Consider the following 10,833-nt stretch of genomic DNA (forward strand, 5'->3'; position numbering starts at 1 on the left):
ATGTCCGAGGGAGCTCTGGAAACAGGCTCAGCTCAGTGACTAAGAAACTGTGTATTTGTTTGTGTTATTCTGTCACCTGCAGCCTGCAGTCCCTTGGCCCTCTTGGTCAGGGAAGTGTCTGTGCGAGTGGTTGCAATTAACTGATTGACAGCCGTTAGTGTTAGTCTTTCCCCTTGAGTCAGAGCCAGGTCAGTGTATGTAAGAAGTAGCTTACTGTAGGATTTCATCACGCAGGGGTTACCCCCAATATATTTATTAGCATAACCCTTACATAACTTTACTCATGAGTACTTATGTAAGTTCACAGCTTTCATGTAGGGAGAAACAGAGTAATGCATATTTTGATGAAAGTAGAATCTCTCGATCAACTGTGTATTCATACTTTGGGTTGCAGGACCCAAGAGGATCTCGGATGGTCCAGTGGAAAGGGCTTAAACCCCTCTGCTGTGGTGAGAAACTCCCTATGCTATCATTATCATCATCTACTGTGTAGTGACTGCTGTAGGTCATGTGGCGTTGATCTTTTTTGACCCCTGCTTCTCTCCTCAGGGGTCGTCAACATGAGTTTCCCTCTCTCAGACCAGCCCGTGTTTGGAGAGTGGTTCATCTTTGTAGAGATGCAGGGGCACACCTACAACAAGTCCTTTGAAGTGCAGAAGTATGGTGAGTTGCTACTTGCTACCTGAAAGTGACCATTTATCAAATCAAACAACATTTTATTTGTCGCATGCGCCGAATACAACAGGTCTAGAATTTACCGTGAAATGCTTAATTACGAGCTCTTTCCCAACAATGCAGAGTTTAAAAGATTTTTTTTTTTTTTACAAATTCCGCAAATAACAAGAAAAAAAGGAAATAGTAACACAATAAAATAACAATAGCGAGGCTATATACAAGGAGTACCGGTACTGAGTCAATGTGCAGAGGCACGAGGTAGTTGAGGTAATATGTTAATGTAGGTAGGGCTAAAAGTGACTAGGCAATTAGGTAGCAGCAGCAACAGCGTGTGTGACTATATGTGAGTGTGTGTGTGTGTGGCGTCAATATGCATGTGTGTGTGTGTTTTGTGTGTGTGAGCGTATGTAGTGTTTGTGTGTGTGTGTGTTGGAGTGTCAGTGTAGTATGTGTGTGCATAGAGCCAGTGCAAGAATAGGGGGTCAATGCACATAGTCCGGGTAGCCATTTGATTAACTGTTGTGCCCTCTTCACGACTGTGTTGGTGTGTTTGAACCATGATAGGTCCTTAGTGATGTGGACACCGAGAAACTTGAAGCTCTCAACCCGCTCCACTACAGCCCTGTCGATGTGAATGGGGCATGCTCGGCCCTTGGTTTCCTGTAGTCCACGATCATCTCCTTTGTCTTGCTGACGTTGAGGAAGAGGTTGTAGTCCTGGCACCACACTGCCAGGTCTCTGACCTCCTCCCTGTAGGCTGTCTCATTGTTGTCGGTGATTAGGCCAACCACCGTTGTGTCATTGGCAAACTTAATGATGGTGTTGGAGTCGTGCGCGACAACAAAGTCATGGGGAAACAGGGAGTACAGGAAGGGACTAAGTACGCACCCCTGAGGGGCCCCCGTGTTAAGGGTCAGCGTGGTGTATGTGTTGTTGCCTACCCTCGCCACCGGCCCGTCAGGAAGTCCAGGATCCAGTTGCAGAAGGTTTTTAATCCCAGGGTCTTTAATTTAGTGATGAGCTTGGAGGGAGCTATGGTGTTGAACACTGAGCTGTAGTCAATGAACAGCATTCTCACATAGGTGTTCCTTTTGTAGAGGTAGGAAAGTAGAGTGCAATAGAGATTGCGTCATCTGTGGGTCTGTTGGGGTGTTATGCGAATTGGAGTGGGTCCAAGGTGTCTTGGATGATGGTGTTGATCTGAGCCATGACCAGCCTTTTAAAGCATTTCATGGTTACAGATGTGAGTGCTATGGGGCGATAGTCATTTAGACAGGTTACCTTGGCGTTCTTGGGCACAGGGACTATGGTGGTCTGCTTGTAGGTATTACAGACTGGGTCAGGGGCAGGTTGAAAATGTCGGTGAAGACACTTGCCAGCTGGTCAGCGCATGTTCTGAGTACGTGTCTTGGTAATCCGTCTGCCGCCCTGCGGCCTTGTGAATGTTAACCTGTTTAAAGGTCTTAGTCACTTCGGCTACGGAGAGCATGATCACACAGCCGTCCGGAACAGCTGGTGCTCTCAAGCATATTTCTGTTTTGCTTTCCTCGAAGTGAGCATAGAAGGTATACTACATGACCAAAAGTATGTGGACACCTGCTCATCGAAAATCTAATTCCAAAATCATGGGCATTAATATGGAGTTGGACCCCCTTTGCTGCTATAACAGCCTCAACTCTTCTGGGAAGGCTTTCCACTAGATGTTGGAACATTGCTGCGGGGACTTGGTTCCATTCAGCCACGATGCATTAGTGAGGTCGGGCACAGATGTTGGGCAGTTAGGCCTGGCTCGCCGTCAGCGGTCCAATTCCTCCCAAAGGTGTTCGATGGGGTTGAGGTCAGGGCTCTGTGCATGCGAGTCAAGTTCTTCCACACTGATCTCGACAAACCATTTCTGTATGGACCTTGCTCATGCTGAACAGGAAAGGGCCTTCCCCAAACTGCTACCACAAAGTTGGAAGCACAGAATTGTCTAGAATATCATTGTATGCTGCAGCATTAAGATTCCCCTTCACTGGAACTAAGGGGCCTAGCCCGAACCATGGACCAACTCCATACTAATGCCCAGGATTTTGGAATGAGATGTTCAACGAGCAGGTGTCCACATACTTCTGGTCATGTAGTGTACGTTCAAAGACCCTTCTGTTTGAGGTGGCATTTATAGGTTTGAACTGGGACTGTATAGCCATGTTGTGGACCCCTCTACCTCTTCCTCTACTCCACACAGTGATGCCCAAGTTTGAGCTGGTGATAGACCCTCCACGGTACATCCGGGACCTGAACACGTGTGAACAGGCCACCGTGATGGCCAGGTGAGTGACTAACTCACAGCATTCACCTCATCCTAATGTGATGCCCCAACACATACTGTTCTAGAGAGGCAAAGTAGCAGCTCTACTCCTGTTTGAACACAAATGACTTTTCTCTCTTTAGGTATACCTTTGGGAAGCCTGTGACCGGGAAGATGACACTGAACATGACTGTGAATGGAGTTGGGTACTACCGACATGAGGTGGGCCATCCTGTGGTCAAGACCATGGAGGTGAGTCAACCCAGCTGTAGTGTTGAAGAATCTAAAACAGGAAAATGGAATCACATTCAAATCTGCTGAGTTTCCCCTTTTTAGGATTAATTTAAGATATTTAAGTCTGTCTGTTTCATCCACTATTATTAGATCAAAGGCTCAGCGTCCTTCAGCCTGTGTGTCAAAGACATGATGCCCCTGGATGTGGCTGATCACTTCCGGGGCACGGTGAGCATGTGGGTGTCAGTGACCAGCGTGGACGGAGGGCGGCAGACCATGTTCGATGATTCCACCCCAGTTCACAAGCAGCGTATCGACATCAAATACTCAAAGGACACTCGTAAACAGTTCAAGCCTGGTCTGCCATACAAGGGAAAGGTAAGAGACAGCAAAAGGTATTCATACCACTGACTTCACATGGCCTCTATCAAGGGAAGCTGGACTGTACAAGACTTGGGTTCACTTATGTGTCTCCATGCGAGAGACCTGACTGTCTGTACACCCTGTCCTTCTGTCCACCAGGTAGAGGTAACCTATCCTGATGGTAGCCCAGCGGATGGGGTGCGGGTGCGTGTGAAGGCGGAGCTGACCCCTAAGGACAACGTGTACACCAGCGAGCTGACGTCCAGGGACGGCCAGGCAACATTCGAGATCCCCTCCATCCCCACTGCTGCCCAATACGTCTGGCTGGAGGTCAGTAGGCCTCGGAGATGGAGAGTTTGAGGGAGAGAGAGGTGTAAATGAACACGGTTAGGGCTTAGTTAGCTTCTCATAATTTGTTATTGATTTATTTAACCTTTATTTAACTAGGCAAGTCAGAGCTTTTCATAAAACCGAGCCAGCTAGCTAGAGAGTTGGTTATGATTTGCGAGAACAGAGAAATGTGAAATGAAGATGCAGTGAAATGTCCATTAAAATGTTTGTAAACGGGTGCTAGTCAACAAAGTTGAACAATTTATCAGATAAGCTTAGTGGGCTGAGGCTGTTAGGCGCTATCAGGATTTTGCTTGATGTCATAGTCTAGAGAGTGGAGTGTATTGCTGGGTTAAATCCTGTGGTGTTGTGCCCCAGACCAAGGTGACAGCTATAGATGGCCGTCCGGCTGGAGACCAGTACCTCCCCAGCTACCTGTCCATCAGCAGCTGGTACTCCCCCAGCAAGTGTCACATCCAGATCCAGAGCCTCAGTGCTCCTCTGAAGGTAGGCACTCCCCTCACTCTACTATAATTACTTTACTATCCACTTTACTCCACTTTACTATCATTACTTTATTATCCACTTTACTTTACTAGCATTACTTTACTATCCACTTTACTCCACTTTACTATCGTTACTTTACTATCCACTTTACTCCACTTTACTATCATTACTTACTACCATTTACTCCACTTTACTATCGTTACTTTTACTATCCAATTTACTCCACTTTACTATCGTTACTTTACTACTCCACTTTACTACACTCTACTATCATTACTTTACTATCCACTTGAATCCACTCTACTATCATTACATTACTATCCACATTACTATCATTACGTTACTATCCACTCTGCTGTCATTACGTTACTATCTACTTTACTAGCATTACTTTACTATCCACTTTACTCCACTTTACTATCATTACTTACTATCCACTTTACTATCCACTTTACTATCATTACTTACATCTATTTACTCCACTTTACTATCATTACTTTACCATCTACTTTACTCCACTTTACTATCATTACTTTACTATCTACTTTACTCCACTTTACTATCATTACTTTACTCCACTTTACTATCATTACTTTATATCCACTTTACTCCACTTTACTATCATACTTACCATCTACTTTACTCCACTTTACTATCATTACTTTATCCACTTTTACTATTCATTACTTTACTATCCACTTTACTCCACTTTACTATCATTACTTTACTCCACTTTATATCATTACTTTACTATCCACTTATTCCACTTTACTATCATTACTTTACCATCTACTTTACTCCACTTTACTATCATACTTACTATCTACTTTACTCCACTTACTATCATTACTTACATCACTTTACTCCACTTTATATCATTACTTTACTATCACTTTACTCCACTTTACTATCATTACTTTACTCCACTTTACTATCATTACTTTACTATCCACATTTACTCCACTTTACTATCATTACTTTACTCCACTTTACTATCATTCTTTACTATCCACTTTACTCCACTTTACTATCATTACTTACTCCATTTACTATCATTACCTTTACTATCCACTTTACCACTTACTATCATTACTTTACTCCACTTACTATCATTACTTTACTATCCACTTTACTCCACTTTACTATCATTACTTTACTATCCACTTTACTCCACTTTACTATCATACTTTACTATCCACTTTATTCCACTCTACTATCATCACTTTACTATCCACTTTACTCCACTTTACTATCATTACTTTACTATCCACTTTAATCCACTATACTATCATTACATAACTATCCACTTAATCCACTATACTATATTACATTACTATCCACTTTAATCCACTATACTATCATTACATTACTATCCACTTTGATCCACTATACTATCATTACATTACTATCCCCTTTAATCCCATATACTATCATTACATTACTATCCACTTTAATCCACTATACTATCGTTACTTACTATCCACTTTACTCCACTTTTACTTATCATTACTTACTATCCACTTTACTCCACTTACTATCATTACTTTACTATCCACTTTACTCACTTTACTATCATTACTTTACTATCCACTTTATTCCACTCTACTATCTCACTTTACTATCCACTTTACTCCACTCTACTATCATTACTTTACTATCCACTTTAATCCACTATACTATCATTTACATAACTATCCACTTTAATCCACTATACTATCATTACATTACTATCCACTTTAATCCACTATACTATCATTACATTACTATCCACTTTGATCCACTATACTACCATTACATTACTATCCCCTTTAATCCACTATACTATCATTACATTACTATCCACTTTAATCCACTATACTACCGTTACTTTACTATCCACTTTACTCCACTCTACTATCATTACTGTACTATTCACTTGAATCCACTCTACTATCATTACGTTACTATCTACTTTACTAGCATTACTTTACTATCCACTGCATTACTTTACTATCCACTTTACTCCATTTTACTATCATTACTTTACTATCCACTTTACTCCATTTTACTATCATTACTTTACTCCACTTTACTATCATTACTTTACTATCCACTTTACTATCATTACTTTACCATCTACTTTACTCCACTTTACCGTCATTACTTTACTATCTACTTTACTCCACTTTACTAACATTACTTTACTCCACTTTACTATCATTACTTTACTATTTACTTTACTACACTTTACCACACTTTACTAGCATTACACATAATCAGGGCTCCAACACCACCATTGAAACATGGGACACATATCATATATGGATTGTATGTTAAGAGTAATAACGGAGTACTACTTATACTATTATAATCATTATGATGTACATATATTAAAGGTTTATTCTGAATGTTGTGTTTAGATCGGTGAGGAAGCTGAGGTCACTCTGAAGTCCACCTGTCCCTGTAACTTCACCCTCCACTATGAGATTGCCTCCAGAGGGAACATCATCCAGTCTGGCCAGCAGCAGTCCAACGCTACAGCCCAAAGAAGCAAGAGGGCAGCGGTCACCTTCGACAAGAACGTCCACACAACCCAGCAGCCCAGTGGCTCTGGTCAGTACTAGAGTCCCAGATGAGAAGTCTATTTTGTTCCATAATGAAGAGCGGAGTATTTTGACTAATTGACACAATGTTTGTAGCAAATGTTCCAATACATTCTGCTAAGAATACATAGAGGATAGTTTGTCAAACTCTGTAGATATATGGCTCTGAATCCCCCCTCGGTCTCTTCTCTCCCTCTTCTTCCCCTCTTTCTCTTCCCACGCCCCTCCAGATCCGGCGGCCTCCTCCCCACAGGACGAGACAGACAGCTGTATGTTGGTGCTGCATTTCCCCGTGACCCACGCCATGGCGCCCCTCAGCCGCCTCCTGGTCTACTACGTGAGGGAGAATGGAGAGGGCGTCACTGACAGTCTACAGATCCCTGTACAGCCCAGCTTTGAGAACCAGGTACCGTAACAATACCTCCATCTCTCTCTGAGTCCTTGCATCCCTCACTGTGCACTGTACATAGTCCTCCCTGTTACACACAGTCCTGCCTGTACACACAGTCCTGCCTGTACACACAGTCCTGCCTGTACACACAGTCCTGCCTGTACATAGTCCTCCCTGTTACACACAGTCCTGCCTGTACTAACAGTCCTGCCTGTACACACAGTCCTCCCTCCACAACACAAGTCCTGCCTGTACACACAGTCCTGCCTGTACACACAGTCCTCCCGCCCTCTACACACAGTCCTCCCTGTACACACAGTCCTCCTCTACACACAGTCCTGCCTGTACACACAGACCTGCCTGTACACACAGTCCTGCCTGTACACACAGTCCTCCCTCTACACACAGTCCTGCCTGTACTTAGTCCTCCCTGTACACACAGTCCCGCCTGTACACACAGTCCCGCCTGTAACAACACAGTCTGCCCTGTACAAAACAGTCCTCCTCTACACACAAGTCCTGCCTGTACACACAGTCCTCCCTCTACACACAGTCCTGCCTGTACACACAGACCTGCCTGTACACACAGTCCTGCCTGTACAAACAGTCCTGCCTCTACACACAGTCCTCCCTCTACACACAGTCCTGCCTGTACACACAGTCCTCCCTCTACACACAGTCCTGCCTGTACAAACAGTACTGCCTGTACACCCAGTCTCTGTCAGAATGATAGGTCGGTCTATCATGGTTGCCAGTCTGCCTAACCCTAACCCCAACTCATGCCAGGCAACAAAGGAGTTGGCTAAACAGATACACACAGGCAACCAGACCACGTTCACTTTGGGATGACAGAGACGTTGCCCACTGTTCTTGTGCGGGTTTCCAGTTGACTTGAGTACCATAGTTGACTGAAGTCCCATGCTATACTACAGTGGGATCCCCAGTGCCAGTGAGTCCCTGTAAACAACCAGCTGTGTTGGCCCATGAGCTCCCCAGTTGCTGGCTGCATTAGGTGGGGTGTGTTAAGTCCTTCCCTGGAGTTTTTACTGTAACCTGGTATGCAATCAGTGAGGTAGGGGGAGGTGTGTGTGTGGCTACCTGCATGGACATGATGAGACAGAGACTGTGTGTGTGTATCTGTGTGTGTGTGTGTGTGTGTGTGTGTGTGTGTGTGTGTGTGTGTGTGCGTGCGTGCGTGCGTGCGTGCGTGTGTGGCGATGAGTGGGGTCATGACAGGCAGGATGATGAGGGGTTAGATTTGGAGACCAGTGGAACACATTAACAGGGCTAATTTGGGCTAGTGAGTGAAAACCGGTGTGAAGGTTTAGGGCTGTCATTCTCTGTCTTCAAGCCCTGCATTTAACTGTTGACTCCTGACCATAAATATATCACGGCTTCAGCTATGGTTCTCACAGGAGCACTCACAGTTCAGTTGAAAGTCTCTGTGGATGATGTCTCCAATCAAACAAGGCATTTCACTGTACTTGTGCATGTGACATTAAAACGTGATCTGTATATTTATTTTGTATCACCTATTTTCTATAGGTGTCTGTCTCTCTGTCCACCAATGAGTCGATGCCAGGTGACCCTATCAGTCTGCGTGTCACTGGTGAGAAGGGCTCCTGCGTTTGTGTCGCCACCGTGGACAAGAGCCTCTATCTCCTCAAGCCAGACTTCCAGCTCAGTCCAGACAAGGTCTGTCTCCCTCCATCTTACCTTGTTTCTAATCTATAGTACAACTCATCTATATTCGGACAGGAAATGAATGGAAGCCATCCATGTCCACTGTACTTTCTGTAGGTGTTTAAAGAACTGGCAGACTTTGACGTGTCCGATGCCTTCGGAGTCCCCAAAGACGATGGGCACTTCTGGTGGCCGGGGCTGTCGTCTAGCCGACGGAGGCGTTCTTCAGTGTTCCCATGGCACTGGGACATCACTAAAGATGCCCGCTTCGCCTTCACGGTAAGGGCAATACTCCGTCACCAATCAATCACCTGACGTGGCATAAGATCTTCAGTGTAGATCACTTTTACAATGTGTGTCTGTGTAACAGGAGACTGGCCTGGTGGTGATGACTGACATGGTGAGCCTGAACCACAGACAGATTGGAGGGATGTACACGGACGAGGCCGTTCCCGCCTTCCAGCCTCACACATCGACGCTGGTGGCAGCCATGCACTCTCGCACCATGCCCAGGTAGTTACAGGTTTCTCCCCCTGGAGCTAGCCACTGTGCCCCACTAGTATCTGAAGTAGAAACTGGACCTATATCTTTAATCCTCCAGATAAACATTATACACATGGTGTGCCTTAACACATGTCAGCAAGGGTTTAGAGACAATCCATTTTCCAATTACGGGTTATTGCATCCAGGTCCATAATGAAAGGCCTTTATTGATGTCAGGTTGTGTTGTGTTTTGGTTGCAGAGCAGAGAAGCGCAGACGGACATTCTTCCCGGAGACGTGGGTGTGGCACTGCGTCAATGTCAGGTACTGGAATAGCTACATCATCTCTGTGTGTGCGCGTGAGCGCACGTCTGTATTTGAGTGAGTGGGTGGGGATGGTCTCAGCTGCATCAGATTGTGGGGATTTGGTGGCGTTCCAGATCTGTAAACTTGGAAGATGGAGGAGTGGGTGGGGAAGGAGGGGTAAAGGAGTACATATTTGAGAGGGGATATTTCACCACTCGTTGACTGTCCAGTATTTTCTCCCAGTGGGTGTGAATGTGGCTCATTTAAGCAGGGTTATTTTGGAACACGCACCAGCTTTCTCAACAGCTCCTTCCATTCATTTCCAGCCAATATAAATTAACTGGCCATATGTTTCCATATGCTTGATTCCTTTGGGCAGAGTTGTGTTCTGCCTAATTTCCTATTCAATCCAACGCTTTGATTTCCCTTATTGAGTGTATCAAAGTAGTTTTTGGGTGACTTTCATCAAAAGGAAGGGCATTAGTAATTTCCGAGGACGTTTATTATGCTGTGAAAGCTGGCCAAAACCAACGTCAGTATGAGTAGCCAACAATGATCTCATCCATCTATACCGAACACCTAACTGCCTGTTTTTAAACCTATGTATTGCTATGGGCAGAATATTACTTAGTTACAGCTGTTGCCCTAATAAGACACATACTGTATTAGATCAATCCCATTAGTGCCATAATGTTCTTGTTCCAAACATTGGTCAGAAACACTGTTTGCTATGGGGTCATGCTTAGAGAAAATTGCTTTGTTGGAATCGTGCATTATCGTCTGTGTTTCAGTTTTTCCCCAAAATCTGTTTTGACAGTGATGTCACCGGGGAAGCTGAGTTGCGATTGGACGTTCCAGACTCCATTACCACCTGGGTGACGGAGGCCATTGGCTTGTCAGAGGAGAAGGGGCTGGGCCTTTCCAAGAGGGTGGAGCTTCGTACCTTCAAGCCCTTCTTCGTAGACTTCACCCTCCCCTACAGTGTGATAC

At 44.6% G+C, this 10,833-nt stretch overlaps 1 protein-coding gene across 1 annotated transcript in view; it reads left to right on the forward strand.

Annotated features, from left to right (window-relative positions):
- The window catches only part of cpamd8 (C3 and PZP like alpha-2-macroglobulin domain containing 8), a 55,732-nt gene that overhangs the window by 13,889 nt on the left and 31,010 nt on the right, over positions 1 to 10,833 (forward strand). The window contains exons 7-20 of the mRNA XM_023998636.2: positions 395 to 449; positions 550 to 663; positions 2,903 to 2,987; positions 3,109 to 3,217; positions 3,350 to 3,577; positions 3,722 to 3,892; positions 4,271 to 4,399; positions 6,799 to 6,991; positions 7,212 to 7,387; positions 8,918 to 9,067; positions 9,173 to 9,334; positions 9,426 to 9,568; positions 9,799 to 9,861; positions 10,661 to 10,833. The exon at positions 10,661 to 10,833 is cut by the window's right edge and continues 59 nt beyond it. Coding sequence (XP_023854404.1) covers positions 395 to 449; positions 550 to 663; positions 2,903 to 2,987; positions 3,109 to 3,217; positions 3,350 to 3,577; positions 3,722 to 3,892; positions 4,271 to 4,399; positions 6,799 to 6,991; positions 7,212 to 7,387; positions 8,918 to 9,067; positions 9,173 to 9,334; positions 9,426 to 9,568; positions 9,799 to 9,861; positions 10,661 to 10,833 — 1,951 coding nt within the window. The remainder of the gene's footprint in view (positions 1 to 394; positions 450 to 549; positions 664 to 2,902; positions 2,988 to 3,108; positions 3,218 to 3,349; positions 3,578 to 3,721; positions 3,893 to 4,270; positions 4,400 to 6,798; positions 6,992 to 7,211; positions 7,388 to 8,917; positions 9,068 to 9,172; positions 9,335 to 9,425; positions 9,569 to 9,798; positions 9,862 to 10,660) is intronic.

The sequence above is a fragment of the Salvelinus sp. IW2-2015 genome, linkage group LG13 (assembly GCF_002910315.2).
Source record: "Salvelinus sp. IW2-2015 linkage group LG13, ASM291031v2, whole genome shotgun sequence".
In the NCBI taxonomy this organism is placed as follows: Eukaryota; Metazoa; Chordata; class Actinopteri; order Salmoniformes; family Salmonidae; genus Salvelinus; species Salvelinus sp. IW2-2015.